General features: G+C 40.5%; 1 protein-coding gene across 1 annotated transcript; it reads left to right on the forward strand.

Annotated features, from left to right (window-relative positions):
- The first annotated feature begins 1,745 nt into the window (after positions 1-1,745).
- Positions 1,746-14,719, forward strand: LOC101605251 (complement C5-like). The gene is made up of 6 exons (XM_045131918.1): positions 1,746-1,825; positions 2,837-3,029; positions 4,859-5,021; positions 9,738-9,800; positions 11,324-11,521; positions 14,661-14,719. Exons 1-6 carry the CDS (start codon positions 1,746-1,748, stop codon positions 14,717-14,719), a joined length of 756 nt encoding a protein of 251 aa, XP_044987853.1.
- The last annotated feature ends 5,417 nt before the right edge of the window (positions 14,720-20,136 follow it).

Below are 20,136 nucleotides of genomic sequence, written 5' to 3' on the forward strand. Positions count from 1 at the left end.
GGTGGGAGGATCACCATAAATTGGAGGCCAGCCTGGGCTATAGAGTGCATACCAGGTAATCCTGGTCTAGAGTGAGACCCTTCGTTACACACACACACACACACACACACACACACACACACACTAGCTGTCTCGCCTCTAATGGAATGAGGAACACAGGTAGATCCTAAGAGAAGGGAGTTTTCAGGCTCTGAGTAGAAAAATCAAGATGTTTTTAGCTCATGATAAGTTCTGGGGCATGTTCCTATTGTGTATGCTAGACCTTATGTCTGTTCTCATTGAACTTACCAAGACAAAAGTTAATTATAAAACCTGTTACCCTAAATCACCAGGCACGCCAGCTATTCTTCTACTGCTTGTGTGCGCACGGTAGGGATTGAACCTAAGGCCTCACATATGGTAGGCTTGTTCTCTACCTTTGACTTCTACCCCTAGTCTTTCTCAATGTATTTTCTAATTCTCTTCTTGACTTCTTCTATGACCTACTCCAGGAAGACAAATTTAGGAATTTTTTTTTTTTTTAATCAGAAACAAGTAGGGTGCTTCAGTGATACCATCATAACTAGAATCTGAAATATCCCCCAAATGATTACATGTTAAAGCCTTCTTGCGAGCTGATGGGGCTTTAAGGAAGTAATTAGGTCAGAAGTGCTCTGACTTATCAATGTATCATTCCACTGATAGACTTATAACATTTTATTGTGGGGGGAGGTTGAGGTAGGGTCTCACTCTAGCCCAAACTGACCTGGAATTCACTATGTAGTCTCTGGCTGGCCTCAAACTCACAGTGATCCTCCTACCTCTGCCTCCTGAGAGCTGGGATTAAAGCCATGCACCACCATGCTCAGCAGAGAGAGAGAGGAGAGAGAGAGAGAGAGAGAGAGAGAGAGAGAGAGAGAGAGAGAGAATATGGGCATGCCAGGACCTCTAGCTGCTGCAAATGAACTCCAGATGCATGTACCACCTTGTGCTTCTGGCTTTATGTGGATACTGTAGAATCAAACTCAAGTTGTCAGGCTTTGCCAGCATGCGCCTTAATCACTGAGCAATCTCTCTATCTTGGACTCATAATTTGACGTCCTTTTGGCATGTGATAAATATTTAGAAGATACAATCTACTAGAAGGAAGGAGGTCATTGGGGTATGCCTTTTAGGATATCATGTCCCTGGGCCCTGCTTCTCTCTCTCGTATCCAGTTATGAGGTGAGCCACATGCTACACCACATGGTCCCTGTCATTATATTCTTTGACACTATGCAAGGGCCCAAACGCAGTGCAGACAAGTGACCACAAACTCACACCTCTGAAGCCATTAGACAAAATAATTCTTTCTTCCTTTAAATCGTTTCTCACAGCTATTTGTCACAGTGAGGAAAAAGTGACTAGCATAGGCAGGCATGCTCAAACATATTGCAACATCAGAGCAAATGACCTGGTCAAGAGAAGAAAGCCAAAGGCAATGTGGCTCCTGGTTTCTAGTGTTGAGTCTTTATTCATTGTGTCAAACTCCATGTTTAGAGTTCCTTTATTAGTATTAATAAATATAAGTCCCTAGGGTATAAATTCCTATAAAATACCTATTGTTTTATTTCTGGGCATGATGGGGTGTTTCGTTCTGATTTTAGTTTTCTTACTTGGAGATCCCTTTCATTAATAATTAACCAGAGAACTAATTTAACCAAATTACTCTAGCTTGCTTTGTTTTAAAAGGAAATTAACTGCAAAGAGTTTTTACCTATGGTTTTATGCCATCTCAAGCCATGGGCCTTTGGAAAATACTTTGTTTGTTAATCTTCCTGGAGAAAAGTTGGGGACAGGAACAAACGTAAGTGAAGCAAATTATCTTCATTTTATTCTGTGTGTTTCCTGCGATGAGTGTGAAATGGTAAATTAAACAGATAGCATTAATTTGAAGGCAAATGTCTTTTAACCACTGAGCCATCTTCCATGACCATATTGTGATAATTTGAAAATAACTTTCCTAGCCTGGCGTGTTGGCACATGCCTTTAATCTCAGCACTTGGGTGTCAGAGGTAGGATGATCACTATAAATTCAAGGTCATCCTGAGACTACCGAGTGCCAGGTCAGCCCAGCCTAGAGTGAGACCCTATCTTGAGAAACCAAAATAAATAACTTCCTTAAAAAAATAAAAATTAAATAAAAGAAAATAACTTTCTCCTGAAAGTACCAAATGGGTGAATAGTCTCATGTCTCAATGAGAAAGCCTTGGAGCCATTTGCATTTGGTAAGTGGCTATCATGACCACTGTCATGGGATTACTACTTACAACAATGTACAGAAGTGGTTAGATCATTCAAATTTCCAATCAAAAGAGCATAAAATGCCCATACTAACATGCTCCAGTCAACGTCACTTTAGGACCCTCTTGGTTTTGGTAGTCCACGGTAGATGCTATTGTTACCTTGCTATGTAAATCAGATACCCAGCTCTGTTAATCCTCATGACTTAACTGCAAGTTTTTGTTTTTTTTTTTTTTGGCTTTTCGAGGTAGGGTCTCACTCTAGCCCAGGCTGACCTGGAATTCACTATGGAGTCTCAGGGTGGCCTTGAACTCACGGCAATCCTCCTACCTCCGCCTCCTGAGTGCTGGGATTAAAGGCGTGCGCCACCACACCCGGCTTTAACTGCAAGTTTTTTCTTCTTGGAAACTTGCTGAAATTATGATAGATCACAAAATAAATTTTTAGTTTTAAATATCACTTTGAAGCTTAAGCCTATTTAAAAATTAATGTCAAGTGAACTAAAAATACATAAGCCTAAGAAAATATGTCATATAAAGGAACTGTGCTTTATTTGGTTTGTTTGTTTCAACAGATATATCATTTCAGCACCGAAAATATTCTATGTTGGAACATCTGAAAATATTACAATTCAAGCTTATGGGTACACTGAGGCATTCAATGTGACAGTTTTTATAAAAAGTTATCCTGATAAAAACTTAAGTTACTTTTTAGGCTTTATTAATTTATCCCCAGAAAATAAGTTCCAAAACTCTTCAATGTTGACAGTATGTACTTAACCTTCAATTTCTTTATATTTGTACAGATTATTTTGTTAAAAGTATATAAATTTGGATGTTGATAATTTAGAAATTTTTTTCATTTATACCATTCTATTATTTTGTAATCATTAGATGACTGTTAGTATCTAATAATAATCTGAGTAAAATGGAAAATTCTAAACAGAGTTGTGTTGGCTCTTTGAGCCAAGCACGCAAATGTTAGCATTCTTTTTTTTTTTAATATTTTTTATTCATTTTTTATTTAGTTATTTGAGAGCAACAGACATAGAGAGAAAGACAGATAGAGGGAGACAGAGAATGGGCGCGCCAGGGCTTCCAGCCACTGCAAACGAACTCCAGACGCGTGCGCCCCCTTGTGCATCTGGCTAACGTGGGACCTGGGGAACCGAGCCTCGAACCGGGGTCCTTAGGCTTCACAGGCAAGCGCTTAACTGCTAAGCCATCTCTCCAGCCCAATGTTAGCATTCTTATTAGAGTATAATATTGTGGTGATGTGTGAATATTGAGAGATGAGTTGGAAATACCTTTTCTATAAAAATTGTCATTACAAGAATAGAGAAATATGAACATGCACACTGGTCCATTGCATATTGTTCAAAAATACCCATAACCTTCCAAAACAACAAAAGTAGAGAAACCAGCCAAGCATGGTGCTGCACACCTTTAATCCTAGCACTCAGGAGGCAAAGGTAGGAGGACTGCTATGAGTTTAAAGCCACCTTGAGACTACATAGTGAATTCTAGGTCAGCCTGGGCTAGAGCTAGACCCTACCTCAAGAAACTAAAAACTAACTAAATAAATGTGGAGAAAGAATTTAAAGACACTTATAAACTTATAAATTATCTTATTGCAGAAAATCTATAGATCTTTATTATATTTTCCAAATTTCTACAATTATCTCACACTTTACTAATCCCACAGCAGTTAGTTTTATCCCATGTTTCCAAAGCCTAAATTTTTATTTTATTTATTTATTTATTTATATTTATTTATTTGAGAGCGACAAACAGAGAAAGAGGCAGATAGATAGAGAGAGAATGGGCATGCCAAGGTCTCCAGCCACTGCAAAAGAACTTCAGATGCATGCTCCACCTTGTGCATCTGGCTTACGTGGATCCTGGGGAATTGAGCCTCGAACCAGGGTCCTTAGGCTTCTCAGGCAAGCACTTAACCGCTAAGCCATCTCTCCAGACTGCAAAGCCTAAATTTTCATACAAACATATTTTTTTTGTCATTACATTTCTTATTGTAGTAACTTCCCATATCATTGGATGTGAAGGGGTTACTTATAATTACATACCTAAATCATAAACATTGTTTCTCCACCATAGGAGCAGAAGTGTGTGGTCATCAGCCAGGATGTCTTATGGAGAGAGTGGAGAACATGCATTCATGCATAAGCTTATTCAGTGTGAGCTGCTACAGCATTAGTTCTATTAAATCTGAACTAAATTTAGGAAATGAAACAAAAAAAATTTTTGGTTGCTTATAGCTAAATTTTCATTATAATTTTAGACAATGAAGTCTTTTGGCAAAATTAATTTACTCTCATGGCTCCTCTTACAATTTTATTGTTTCGGGGGGAGATTTGTTTGGTCTTTTGAGAGCATCTCACTGTGTAGCCCAGGATGGCCTTGAACTTTTAATACTTGTCACTTGACTTCAAGAGTGCTGGGCTATATCACTTTTTATATAATGAAATTAACCAGCTCACTTCAGGTTCTAATGAAATATCAGTTGTTTTATTAGAAAGTCAACATGGTTTATAACCTTAGAATTATTATGCTTACTCCGGTAATGTTTTCTGTTACAGATACAACCCAGACAATTGTCTGGAGGACAAAGCTCAGTTCCATATGTGTACTTGGAAGTTGTATCAAAGCATTTTTCAGTATCAGAACAAGTGCCGGTAACCTATGACAATGGCTCTCTCTTCATCCACACAAACAGGACCGTGACTATGCCTCACCAGGCAGGTAAGGTGCATGATGCTTCTTTCTTGGGGGCTAATTGACAACGTATCATAGAACCCTTAACACTGGAAATTGAGTACAGACTTCTGCTCCACTCAAAAGGAACTTAATTGTTAGTGACTTTTATATTTTATATTTTTTAAATAGCACTTAAATTTTTAGTTTATGGAACAATTGCTAAGTAAATTGGACAATCACCAATTTTATTTTCTGTCTTGTTATGATTGCTCAGAAAGGAAAGACCTAAGAGTGAGAACATTGCTACCAGTTTAAACAGGATGCCATTGCCTGAATAGTGTCATCTGACTCCAAGAAGATACTTGGTACACAAGTGTCTCTGCTCATAAAAACCTTTAAAATCCTTTATCCTGTATAGGGAAGTTTGATGGTTTAAATCTTTATCCTAAATGTTCTTATACTCACAGTACTTTGAGGATCTTCAGATTAAATACACCAATGAAGGATTAAAAATGTTTGTAGACTTTGAATATTTTCTAGAATCTTTCGTATCTATGTAGTCCTATAGTCGAACTCCTGACCTGCCATGTTCCGCCCAGCTGTGGGCTCAAGTCAAAGTGGCCTCAGTTCAGTTTCTTTCCACAATCCTCACGTCTTTATGGGGTCTGACACAGCGTGCTCCTACCTTTGCATGGTGCATTCTTGGCCCTCCTTTTCCTTAGTAACTCATACTGGTGCCATCCTGACATGTGGACTCTGCACAGGGCCCTGTGAACTACAACTTGCCCTGACTTCCCTTGATGCGTCAAATATCTTTTCCTCCTTCCTTCTTTTTTTTTCTTTCTCCCTCCCTCCCTCTGCCTTTGCCAGAGCCTCACATAGGTCAGTCAAGTGCTCTACCACTGAGCCACATCCTCATCTTCTCCCCTCTATTTCCCCAAAGCTAAACAAGTGTCTGTTACAGTACTTTATACCCCTGAGATTTTCTTTCTTTCTTTCTTTCCTTCTTTTTTTTTTTTTTTTTTTTTTTTTGAGGTCGGGTTTTGCTCTAGTTCAGGCTGACATGGAATTCACTATGTGGTCTCAGGATAGCCTCAAACTCATAGCAATCCTCCTATCTCTGCCTCCCAAGTGCTGGGATTAAAGGCATGCAACCACCACACCCAGCCACCCCTGGGATTTTACATAACCATTTTTGCTCTCTTCTCTACAAAATCAATGTCTTATTTGTTCCAATACTTGTTCACTGTCTGTCACAGTCAACATTTAAAAAAATTAATAAGCCACACCTTTGGTACAAAATTTTATTGATCTGGCCCCTGATATGTCATTGATGTAAAGCTTGATAGTCTAAGCTAACCAGCAACTAGATTAGAAACTAGATGAATAGTCATAGATTGATGATAGTAATAAGCATTTTAGTTGTGACTTATTTTTTGCTGAGCTATGCAAAAGAGCTTTGTCCTCTTAGTTCTTACCCCAACACTATGAGGAAAAACTAGTATTCCTGCTTTACCAGTAAAGGAGCTAAGGTTTAAAGAGGTTAAGCATCCTACTAAAGGCAACATCAGAATGTGGAAGAAGCAAAAGTGGGGCTGAAGATTTGAACTCAGAATCTGTCCTCTTCACTTCCGTGCTATTGGGCTAATTCATTATAGCAGGAGGAAGGATTTGAGGTACACAACAGTATGGGTGAAAGAAGAGAATAAAATCTAAGAGGCTTACTGATCATTCTGCTTTTACCCTGTGCTCTTAGTAAAACTGGCTTTAATGTGGTTTTCTTTGTAGAGCTTTGCACAGTACTGATATAAAATTTAGGGAGCATGGGGGCTGAGGTAGGAGGATCACTGTGAGTTTGAGGCCAGCCTGGCTGGCGTGAGACCCTATGTCAAAAAAAACCAAAAACCAAAAAACTTCAAAACAGTTCTCCTCCCTCCAGCTCCTTCCTGGGCTGCTCACAAATCCATGCCTCGTTCCCCATGCTGCCAAGACTATGTCTCTCCCGCTCTGGCAGCCTGACCGCCAGGGTGGGAAGGGATATTTCTTTGTTGCAGTTTTTTTGGGGGGATTCCAATAGAACAATTTAATAAAATAAGGTACAATGTTTAATAAGGCAAAAATCACAGGAGGTTATATACGGTTAATATAAGATCACACTTTTTTATGTCCTGAGGGAGAAAGAAGTTCTAGAACTAAAATAGCTTAAACATTGTTTTTAGAACATTTGTCGGATTAATGTAATATGTAAATTGGATACAATAAACTAGATGTTTTATGGAAAACAAATTTAGTTATTGAATATTTCAGAATTGCATTTTTAATTCTGCATATATCCATACAGATATATTGTTCTCCTTCTTGTCCAATGTAAAAGAACACAAGGCCATCACAATCAACTGACTGAATGATACAGTTCCCCAAGTTTTGGATCTAGAATGGAGGACTTAAAGCACGTACTTTCTGACCACAAATGACATTGCAAATATAAAATGATCACAACTATGATGCAAAGATAAAATTGCATGTTATTAAATTCTTTATTGTATATGGCTGAAAGCTTAATGTAGAAGACACTGAGGGTTAAGTTCTTTTCTATGCAGAAGGAATGAGAACTATGCACTGCTATCCGTCATGCTGGCTAAAAAAATGACACAATGGCCCAGCACAACTTAAAAGCCCATTATATTAGACTACATAAGTAATAACTGACATGACTAAATGTTGACTTTTGCATGATCGCTTAGGTACCGATTAGGCACTTTTAATTAAATGCAGCTAAATACTTTAGTTTTTATGGCCTTTTAATTTCTTTGGAAATGCACACCTTTTAGAGAAAAAAAAAAAAAAAACCCTTTTGGGCTGGAGAGATGGCTCAGCAGTTAAGGCACTTATCTGCAAAGCCTAAGGACGTAGGTTTGATTCCCCAGTACCCATGTAAAACCCAATGCACAAGGTGGTGCATGTGTCTGGAGTTTGTTTGCAGTGGCTAGAAACCCTGCATGCCCAAGCTCTCTTTCTATCTCTCTCTCTTTCTCCTCTCTGTCTTTTTCTTGCAAATAAATAAATTAATTAAAAAAAAAAAAAGAAAAACCCCTTTCACCTTATTGTTTCCAGGCCCCTTGTTTGTTCTCCCACATGGGCTCCTGGACTACATGGTGAATTCTCTCTCTCCCTAGCCACTTCCCTTCCCTCTCCCTCTTATCCATTTTATTTTTGAAGAAAAGTGTGGTGGTTTAAAGAAACAAAACAAAACAAAAAGCAAAACCCAAGGAGTTAAAAGCTAAACCGATGTGTTTGGTTTACAAGTAGAGGATTCAATTGTTAATATTATATAATATTATATAAACTATATAAAATATAATAATTGTTAATCCAGTTGTTAATAACGTGAACTGTACTTAAATTCACCAGAGATCTTTAAAGAAATCCAAGAGGATTTGATTTAAAAATGAAATAATTGGCTGGGCATGGTGGCGCATGCCTTTAATCCGAGCCCTCGGGAGGCAGAAGTAGGGGGATTGCCATGAGTTTGAGGCCACCCTGAGACTACATAGTGAATTCCAGGTCAGCCTGAACTAGAGTGAGACCCTACCTCAAAAAACCAAAATATAAAAAAAATCTTTACTAATGCACATGTTTGTTAGTATATATTTTCTTTCTTTTTTTTAAATTTTTTTTGTTTATTTTTATTTATTTATTTGAGAGTGAGACAGGCATAGAGAGAAAGAGGGAGAGAGAAAGAGAGAGAGAGAGAGAGAGAGGGAGAGAGAGAATGAATATGGGCGTGCCAGGGCCTCCAGCCACTGCAAACGAACTCCAGACACGTGCGCCCCCTTGTGCATCTGGCTAACGTGGGTCCTGGGGAGTCGAGCCTCGAACTGGGGAACTTAGGCTTCATAGGCAAGCGCTTAACCGCTAAGCCATCTCTCCAGCCCTATTTTCTTTCTTTTAAATATGTATTTTTGTATATGTATTGCATATGTGTTTTTAATGAGGTTTACCTCATTAAAGACATTTATTTGAAAAAAAAAATGATTCTAGGGCTGGAGAGATGGCACTTGCCTAAGAAGCCCAAAGACTCATGTTTTACCCTCCAGGTCCCACATAAGACACACAGTGATGCAAGCATGTAAGGTCACACATGTGCAGAAGGGAGTGCATGCATCTGGAGCTCGATTGCAGTGGCTGAGGCCCTAGCACACCAATTTTCTCTTTCTCTCAGTCATAAAAAAGGCCAGTTTGTTGCCTCAAAATAATAAATAAAAAGATTCTAATACTTATATAAATCTTGTCTCAGCCCCATATTACCATATTATGAGCTCTCCAAGGGCAGAGATTATATCTTAAACACCTTCTTTCTGTGGTGTTATGATTATAATTATACTTGACACAGCAATATTTATAATTATATTTGCAATAATCTAGCTCAAAGAGCTAATAAGAAAGTGCATTATCTAACTAAATATTTAATTTATTTAGGTAGTCCACTGAGATCACTGGTTCAAAAAGTTTGCAGGATTCAAATCCAAATTCAGATAAAATAATAAGATGCTAGATCCTGAGCTCCACTAGGATAAAACAAGGCACAGTCCAAAGTGTAGTCATGATGCCCAACTGTACAGATGCATTATTGGATGACTTGTGAATGGCAGAAAGGAGCACAAGAGGCCAAATAGAATTCTACTTTTTATGGAACTGCTTTTAAAGATTTGATGCCCCTTTTCACACCTTTTTCTTTGTCTTTTTTTTTTTTTTTAACAGATAAAACCTACAGAGTGGCTCTCAGACCATCACTAATTTTGGAACAGAAAATACGTGAACATGGTACTCTATAAAAGTTTAATGTGGGAATGGGGCAAGGACTCAGTACTTAAGGGCACTTGCTGCTTTAGCATTCAGGCCTCTCTGCTGGAGACTGCCAAGTTTAACTCAGTGTGCACATCTAAACCCACATGCATACGTCACGCATATCACATACCCCACTACACAATACACTCGTACACATACCCACACACACAATGAAGTTTTATGCGGGCTGGGAATATAATTCAATAGTTAAGATCACTTGTCACTTAAACTCGAGGACCTCTAAGCCTACAGACCACCTGGTTCAACTTTCCAGATCTCATGTAAACGGCTGGAAGTGGCCACACACCTCTGTAACCCAAGTGTGTGCTATGGGGGGGACAGAGAGCAGAGAATCACTTGGGGTTGCTGATTGTCAGCTCTGGGGTGAGGAAGAGAACCCTGTTTGCACACGCACGCACATGTACACACACACACACACACACACACACACACGCATCTGCATACCAATATGCATAAACCAGATGTCCCACACAATACACACACATTTTTTTTGGAGTTTAATATCATTATAAAAACATCTCATTCAAAGACCGGAGAAAATAAAATACTATATAATCTTATATAATAAATAAAACATTATATAATTCAAACAGAATGAGTGAAAATGAAGATATGTATGTGCTTGGCTTACCTAACCTCCACTGGCCATTTTCTTAATCCAGGAAAAATGTGTTTATTTCTATCTGAAAAACTAAAGCATTAATATTTATTTTACACAAATATATCCTCCCTAAAAACTTAATCTATCAATTAAGATGATATCCTTCCATTTTACTCTAATAAAATCTGATATTTTATGAACTCTTGTGCATACCTAGAAGTCTGTTTCTTCTATTTTGTGTAGTTATTAGCATTTTAGTTTATTCTTTGGATGATAACTTTAGTAGGAATTATTTAAATTACTCTTCCTTGATTTGAGAACCTGTGACTTGAGTTTGGGCCACAATCATGCTTATTGTAGTATTATAATCACTTTAGAAACAATGACCAGAGTCCAATTCTGTATGAGCTACTCTAGCCCTAAGCATTGAAATCAAGTGAAAAGGAAGCAGCTCACTGTGCTGAGCGCTTACAGGAAGATGGTGCCGCTGGTAATGGTCTACACACGGCATCAGATACAGAAATCCTTATAAAGGAGGGTATTTGGCTTCTGGAGGGAAATTCCTATATGGTAATGATTGCCATCTTCAAATATTTGACAGCTTCTTGGATCTTTAAGTTATTCCACTCAAACAGCACTGAGCCCCAAGTGTCAGTTTTAGAAGTAGGGTTAGCTTAGTTGCAGGGAGCCTCGCAACCATGTAGAGAGGGTCGAAGTGGACCACCTGGTGAGGTCACATTCTCCTTGTCCCAGGAGAGGTTCCAAATACAGCCTGGCCAGTCACCTAGGTGTGGCCGTTGTGAGTTAGGGGGCCACTCCTGTCTGGATGCTGTGACTCGGTTGCTGATCAAGAGAACTTGTATTATTTCCATTCCAGCTGCTAAATACAAACACCCAGTGTTGAAGAAATGTTGTTATGATGGAGCTAATTTCAATTTGCACGAAACTTGTGAGGAGCGAGTGGTGCGAGTTAAAATCGGCCCACGCTGTGTCAGAGCTTTCAACGAATGCTGCACCATGGCGGCCGAGATCAGAGGCGACTCTACTCATAAACCTTATCAGGTGGGAAGGCATGGTAAGTATGACTTTTTTTTTACATCTTGCCCAGTCAGAGGAATTTTGTGACAACCAATGTTACTAAGAAAGGTAATTTTCATGCTCTAGTTACAATGGCAAGTTGAAAAGTAGGTAAGTTGTAAAAACCCATAAGAAAAAGGTTTGTTATCCTTGGGAACTCGAAAAAGTATAGAACCAAACAGAGTAGCAGAATCAAGACCCGATATAAACCCAGAGCCGGGCTAGAGAGATGGCTTGGTGGTTAAGGCACTTGCCTCTGAAGCCGAAGGTCCTGCCAGATGCACATGGTGGCCGCATGTGTGTGGCATTCGTTGGCACTCACTAGAGACCCTGTGTGACCATTGTCTCCCCACCCCACACTGCCCCTCTAACAAATAAATAAGCATTTAAATAAATAAATAAACGTTTAAACATTTAAACCCAAAGCCAAGTCATTCTTTCCTCTATGAGCTTCGAACAAAATTGAAGACTGGATATCTCCAATATGCACATGAGCTCTAAAATTCTTTTTTGTTGTTGCTGTTGTTTCGAGAGATTGGGTCTCACTTTTAGTTCAGGCAGACCTGGAATTAGTGTAAGGGTAGCCTCGAACTCATGGCAATCCTCCTACCTCTGCCTCCCAAGTGCTGGGATTAAAAGTGTGCACCACCATGCCTAGCTCTGAGCTCTAAAATTCTATGGTTCCTTCATATTACAATCGAAATCTTGTTTCAGTTTTAGTTATTCTGCATGTCTTCAGAATTTAGAGAACTTTAACTGATATGTTTTCAAAATCTTCAGGACTTTCATCGGTACATCATCATTAAGAACACAAACAAATGCAGAACAACACCTCTTATTTTGCTGTTTTTCTTTTTTTTAATAAAGGTTATATATTTATTTATTTATTGTTTATTTTTATTTATTTATTTGAGACAGAGAGAAACAGGCACAGAGAGAGAGAGAGAGAGAGAGAGAGAGAGGGAGGGAGGGAGGGAGGGAGAGAATGGGCGTGCCGGGGCCTTTAGCCAGTGCAAACAAACTCCAGATGCATGTGCCACTTTGTGTATCTGGCTTACGTGGGTCCTGGGGAATCGAGCCTCAAACTGAGGTCCTTAGGCTTCACTGGGAAGCATTTAACCACTAAGCCATCATCAGAGGGAATGGGTGTACCACGTCATCTAACTACTGCACCACTTTGTGCATATGGCTGTATGTGGGTACTGGGTAATTGAACTCAGGTCCTTAGGGTCTGCGGGCAAACACCTTAACCACTGAGCCATCTCTCCAGCCCGGTTTTGGGATTTTTACGTGAGGTCTGAAGGATAGAATGAGGTTCTTCAGCATAAGTGGGGAATGGTTTACCCACTGAACCATCTCTCTGCTCTCATACTTAGGTATTTTTAGGCTTTAGGATATCAGTGCCATTATAGTGGAGAAATCTTAAATTCTTTATAATCCTATTACAAAATCACCATGTAGAAAATAGATAAGTTATAGCTAAATAGCCAGATTTTGAGCTTCTTCCCGAAGTAGAATCCCTGTGGTTGTTCCTGAGTAAGTGACTTGTTTATGGTTTTGACTACTGGCTTTGAAAACTGCGTTTTGTTCATTTCCTGTTCTGGAAGCTATTGGTGAATGTATATTTATTTATTGAGTTTTGTTTTATGAAGCACAGTCTCACTCTAGCTCAGATTGAACTCACTCTTTAGCTCAGGCTGACCTAAAACTCATGGCTATCTGCCGACCCCAGCCTCCTGAGTGCTGGGATTAAAGATGTGTGCCACCACACCTGACTATTTATATTTTTTAATATTTTTTAATTTTTTTTATAATTTTTTTTAAATTATTTATTTATTTATTTGAGAGCGACAGACACAGAAAGACAGATGGAGGGAGAGAGAGAGAATGGGCGCGCCAGGGCTTCCAGACTCTGCAAACAAACTCCAGACACGTGCGCCCCCTTGTGCAACTGGCTAACGTGGGACCTGGGGAACCGAGCCTTGAACCAGGGTCCTTAGGCTTCATAGGCAAGCGCTTAACCGCTAAGCCATCTCTCCAGCCCTATTTTTTTAATTTTTATTAGCATTATATCTTAACCATTTAAAAAATTAATTAATTAATTTGAGATGGATAGAGAGAACAAGCGAGAGAGAAAGAGAGAGAGAGAATGAATGGGAGTACTAGACTTCTTGTGACTGCAAATGAACTCTAGACACATGCACCACTTTGTGCATCTGGTTTTAGGTGGGTGCTGGGAAATAGAACCTGAGCATATGGGTTTTCCAGCACCTGCCTTTAACCACTGAGTCTTTTTCCAGCTCCTATATTTTAATTTTAAACTGAAAACTACCTAATGTATTAGGTATTAAGGAAGAGAAACTGTATGAGGGAATTTCACACCCTCTGTGGAACATCCTCTTCCTACGACGTTAGTCAATGCATTCTTCCTGAATTGCTCCTCTGCTTGTGAGCACGATCACTCATGGCCAATCTGAAGCACTTTTCTGGCCTTCTCTTACTTCATGTCTCAGTCACCTCTAGCATAGTGACCACTTCCTCTCCTGAAATCTTCTTTTCTGGGCTTTTGTAACCCAGTATTTCTGGTTACTTGAGACTGTACTTGCAAAAAGGGAATGAGACTATTCTAGTTCACATGGTGTTGTAAAACAATCCCTGTAACATTAACAAGGCAGCTTTGAGGTTCAAGTAAAATGGTAAGTATGACAAGTCTAAACGTGAAAATGTTAAGAAGCCAGCTCTTAGTTACAGAGCCTGAGCTCTGAGGTTCTTGGGCAGTCACAGTGGAAGGATGGAGAGTCCTTTTGCCAATTCTTTATGAAGTGAAAAGAAAAAAGAAAAAACGCAGAGGCAAGCAGGCAGTACTCCATTTACGTGCCAGCCCTCTGCTCCCTTGCTGTGTACTCAATAAAATGATTCTTTTCTAAAGCAATAAAAAAAGCAAATAAAAAGCATAGACAAGCTATTGTTAGTATGGGACCTATGCAAACCAGAAACTGTGTATATTTACTCTAGAGAGTTCTAGGTTATTTCTGAAATTGGCATTTTTGTCAACGGACACAAAAAACTTTTAGAAAATAAATATTATTCTAAACACTTAGATAAAAATATCTTTGTTTCTATTCATGACCTCACAGTGCCTGACACTACCAACAGAAGATTTGAATACCAGGAGGAAAAAACCCTGATGACATGAAAATAGAAGAGAGAATAGTTGGAAAGAAAAAGAGATTCAGTGGAGGGGGGAAATGGGAAGGAATAGGGGAGAGTGGTGGGAGGGGACTACAATCATGATATACTGTTTATATTTATGAATGTTAATAAAAAAGTTAAAAAGTGTAAAAAAATCTTTGTTTTGCAACAAATTAAAAAAAAAAAAAAGCAAACCTTGTTACTTGGAATAACTTAAGGATACCTTGTTCCTTTTCAGACTGAGGACTCATGAAGATTTTAATTTTGTTCCTAACCACACTGGAATTTGCTCAGTTTCCTTTCCTCTAAGCTTTTGCTTTTTAAGTTGCCATACATGTCCTGGGCCCTCAGTTGTGCTGGAAAGTAGGTGCTCTGCTGTGTAAGCACACACACCCCAGCACCCTAGTGCATTCAACTTCCTTCTCTCCCTGGTGCTCTGCCTCAGATTTAAGGCAGTCATTTTACAATGCAAATACATTATGCACTGATCACATACAAAGTGTGGAACCAGGCAATAGGGCTGTAGTAATGAATTAGACAAATTGTCTTCCTGCATAGAGCTCACATCCACCACATTAATATTTCTTCTATTAAAATAAGCCACCTGGCCTTAGATTAGTTTTCCTATCAGGACATCATCTATCCCCCTTGCTTGTCACCAGTGCAGTCAAAGAGATGTCTACATTTGATTTTTCTTCTGCCTTCTTTTGACTGCTCTTGGATTAGTAAGGCAATAATCTTCTACCACACGAGTGGATTCAAACATTCAAAGATAACCATCTAGCATCCATTCCACATATTCTTATTGAATATCAATTGTACACAATTACATGTTTGGGTACCAAAAAATACAGTGGTGAATGTGGACAATGTCTGTGCCATTACAGAGACACACATGAAATAGGCAAACAAAATGTTTATGCAGCTCCAGGTGTGAGGGCGCATGCCTTTAATCCCAGCACTCGTGAGGCAGAGGTAGGAGGATCTCCGTGAGTTCAAGGCCACCCTGAGACGATGTAGTGAATTCCAGGTCAGCCTGGACTACAGTAAAACCCTACCTCAAAATGACAAAGCAGAAAAAAAAATGTTTATATAGCAAAAGGTCAAACAAAAAAATATGGAAGACACCTTATGACAGATTGCAAGGCTCTGTGCAGGCAAATGTCTGTGGTGTTCTCTGCAATAGCTCTAGAGCCTAGCACATAGTGACTGTGAAGCAATACTTGTTAGTTGTGATGGGCTGGTAAGAAGAGGCCTCACAGAGGAAGTACGCTGAGCGAGGACCTCATTCACAGGAAGGGGGTTATGTGTGTATCTGGGAGCAGAGAAGGCCATGGCTATTTTTAGGACAAACAAAAGTATCTACACAGGCCTTAAAAGAATGAACAAACTTGGGAGGCTTTGAGAAAAGATAGATAAATCCTTTGATTTCTGTGTTTTCACCTTATCAAGGCATATTGTATCATTTTCATTATCCTTTCCTGCCTGACGTTGCCCCTCCTTGAGCCTTCCTGCTTCATCCCTGGAACTTTCCGCCTAACTTGCAGGCAGCTCTACCCCAGAGTCTCCACTCCCATAGCATCGCTTACTGCTCAGGAAATCTTGAGGAAGAGTCCTTGGGACTCTCGTAACTTTCTCAGGCCGGTGGGTTTTCTTGTTTTGTGAGTCCTGTGTGGCCCCCTCCCTGCTTCAGCTCTGAGTAAATAGCCACACAGCAATTATCCTTAGCAAACAGGGAACTGAAAATCAAAGTCACACTGAGAGTCACCCTCAGCCTAGAGTTACGATCATCAAGATAACAAATGCTGGCAAAGATGTAAGAAATATAGAACCATGTACACTTCTGCTTTGAATGCAGATTAGTGCAGCTACTCTGGGAATCAGTATTGAGGCTCCTCAGAAAACTATTGAAGTCTTCATACGATAGAGACAACTGTAGATCCAAATTCAGTGCAGCACTATTCCCAATAGTTTATGTTTATGACCTGTGGTGATAGCTTAGCTTTTTCCCTTACCCAGGCAATTACTGAGCCAACTGCCATACACTGCAACGCAGCCACAATCCTCATCAGAGGTGATAGTGTTTCCTCTCTCTGATGGTCTGAAAACATTCTGGACTGGATTAATGACAGAGGTAACTGTTGTGTACCAGCTGATTAGTAGATCCTTTTGCATTATACCATCTTTTCCAGAGTAGCATTGATTAGGAATTTTCCTGTCACTGTGTTAGCAATACCCTGTTTGGTTTGGTTCACAAGTCCATCATGGTTAAATATTTGTCAGGTCAGATGTGCACAAGTGTGCACAACATTGCTTGCATCAGAATATTCATTCCCTGCTCAGTTCCATCATCAAGACATCATGTTGTCATGGTTACTCATTTTTCAAAGTTCTTATTGTAGGCAAATGTCAAACATACCCTTCCTTCTGCTTGCATATTTACTTTAGAGGACAATTTCTCTAAGATGCATGGCCTAGCTGTCTCTCCTTTAATGGGCCAAGGAATGAAAGTAGACCCTAAGAGAAAGGCATCTTCAGGATCTGAGCAGTAAAGTCATGGCGTCCTTCCCAGCTTCCCCTTACAAACACACGAAAGCCCAGCCTGCTTAGCATGGAATTCAAGGCCATACATGGTCTGTTCTTTTTCAGCATCTCCTCTGCCTCACTTATCAAATAAATTCATTCTATTTGCAGTGATTCTTTGAGTGATAAGCCTCTTTTAGACAAACAAAACAACAAAAAAGTTCGGGGGGGTGGGGAAGGGGAGGAGAGCCAGGCATGGTGGTGCCTATCTTTAGTACCAGCACCCTAGAAGCTGAAGTAGGAGGATTGTGGTGAGTTTGAGGCCAGCCTGGGACTACAGAGTGAGTTCCAGGTCAGTCTGGACTAGAGTGAGGCCCTGCCTCAAATAAAGAAACAAAACAGGGAGGCAAGGGAGCCTTTTAACCATGGAAGTGAGATGACAATGGTACTTAAGTAGATTATTCTAGAAGTTGTATTCAGGAAGGAGGCAAGGAGAGACCTACTGGGAGTTTACTTAACATCTCTTAAATATTAACTGTACTACCTGTGCCTGTTTGAAGTCTGCCTTGTGCCACAGAAATTCTTTGTTGACAAGCCTGACTGGTGCCAGTCGTTACCTCAATGCTAAGCCAGCACTGTGTTTGTTTAGGTTCAACAATATTTTAAAAACACATGATTAATGAATATTTCTCTAAGAACTATCATTTACATATTACATTTTTGTGTGGCTTTTTTATTCATAGGTGGTTAAGGAAAGAGTAAACTTGTTCTTTGGTTTTTCTTTTCACTCAAAGGATCCAGAAGGGTCAGAAGTAACCATGGTAGGGGAAAGCTTATACTTGACTTGTTACCTTTCCTGACTTCAATATCCCACATCATCCTAAGTATTTTTTTTTTTTTTACTTATTTATTGGTAAGTTTCTCTCAAAAGACACTTGGAGTTATTTTTTTTTAATATTTTATTCTATTTTTATTTAGAGAGACAGAGTGAGAATGGGTGCCCCAAGGCCTCCAGCCACTGCAAACAACATATGCACCACCATGTACATCTGCCTTATGTGGGTTCTGGGGAGTAGAACCTAGGTCCTCAGGCTTCACAGGCAAGCACTTTAACCTACAAGCCATCTCTCCAGCCCACTTGGAGGTTTTTTTTTTTTTTTTCCCACTTGGAGTTTTTGATCAGTGAATGGAGTCACATAGAAGTGGGAGGTGCTGATGTGAAGAAAGCTGCCTGGCATAGCCCCAGCACCCAGGAGGCAGAGGTAGGAGGATTGCTATGAGTTCATTGCCAGCCTGGGACTATCAAGTGAGTTCCAGGCCAGCCTGGGCTGGAGTGAGGTCCTGCTTCACCCCCCACAAAAATTTCCTTGGGCTAGAAAGATGACTCAGGGGTTAAGCAAAGCAAAGCTTGAAGACCCAGGTTTGAGTCCGTTTGCAGTGGCAGGAGGCCCTGGAGCACCCATACTGATTCTGTTTTCTCTGTTTACTTCATTCTCTCCCCCTCTCTCTGCTTCTCTCTCAAGTAAATAAATAAAAACATTTTTAAAAATTGTTCAAAAAATAGTAAGTTTGGGGGTGAGGAGATGGCCCAGTGGTTCAAGGTGCTTGCTTGCAAAGCCTGTGGGCCCAGGTTCAATTACTCATCTACCTGTGTAGAGTCAAACTCAAGCACCTGGCATTCATTGGCAGTGGCAAGAGACCTTGGGACGCCCATAAACACAAACGCACACATGTGCAAATCGATAAATTGAAACAAAAAAAATTTGCATCAATCTCATGAGGCTTCTGGGCTTTCAATGATAGGACACTTCTCATACATTGTTGCTTTATTCACCTCTAAATCGTCACCTTCTTCATAATACTCTGTGTGTGTGGTGTGCATGCGTGTGCATGTGTACTCACACGTATGTGCATGCACATGTGTGTGCAGGTATATGTATGGAGATGAATGTGTGTGCATGCGAATGGAGACCAGGCATCAACCCTGACAGCTCATTCTCTCTCTCTGAACCAGAGTTTACCAACTCAGCTTGACTGTACTGGTAGTCCTGACTACCAGCCAGTAATACCTAGGGATCTTTTGGTCCCAACTTCCCCAGAACTGGGATTGCAGGCCCGCAGCCCTCTGCCCAGATTTTGGGTGACACTGGGATCCAAACTCGGGTCCTCATGTTTTCTTGGAAAGCACTCTACCCATGGATCCAATTCCCTATCCCCAGACGAAATCCTCTGCCCACTTTTCAAAGACTTCTACCAGTGCCACTCTAATTACCCCAACTGTATGCACACCCAAACACAACCAGGCAAGGCTCCACTGACACCGCATGGGAAGCTCATTGCCACCCGCACTCCCCCGCGTCCGCAGACTCGCATCTTTCCCCCTCTGCACAGCCATGTCTACCTTCACCAGAACGTCCGAGCTTCTAAGGATCTCCTGATTTGAGACTGACCCACAGCGCCCTGGACTGCTTACAGTCTACTGCGCTACCTGGGTGGGCTGACCCAACTGGGCTGACCCTCAGATTCAACCCCCAAATTTACCAGCCAATCAGGTCTTCCCCTTACATACCCCTTCCCTCTCTCTGGATGCCACCCTCAGTGTGTGCCCCCCCCCAACCCAATTTCTTACTCTGGGTGGCCTGAACCCACGCGAACCTGCCTGGCTGGGTGGGGGCGGGGGCGGGGGAGCATTGTGTTGTTTCTACCGCGTGGGTGCTCCCACCAGCTCTGCACTTGCCACCTGTGTACTTACCCTAAACGCGGGGTAACCGTGAGTGTCACGCTCTTCATCACTCTTGTCTCCTCTGAATTTCCCTCTTCAGGAAACCATGGGTGTGTTCTGAGTCTCTCTGTGTGTGCCCTTTTCCCTCAGAGATCCTCAGTTTCTCTCTTATTGGA

The sequence above is a fragment of the Jaculus jaculus genome, chromosome 1 (assembly GCF_020740685.1).
Source record: "Jaculus jaculus isolate mJacJac1 chromosome 1, mJacJac1.mat.Y.cur, whole genome shotgun sequence".
In the NCBI taxonomy this organism is placed as follows: Eukaryota; Metazoa; Chordata; class Mammalia; order Rodentia; family Dipodidae; genus Jaculus; species Jaculus jaculus.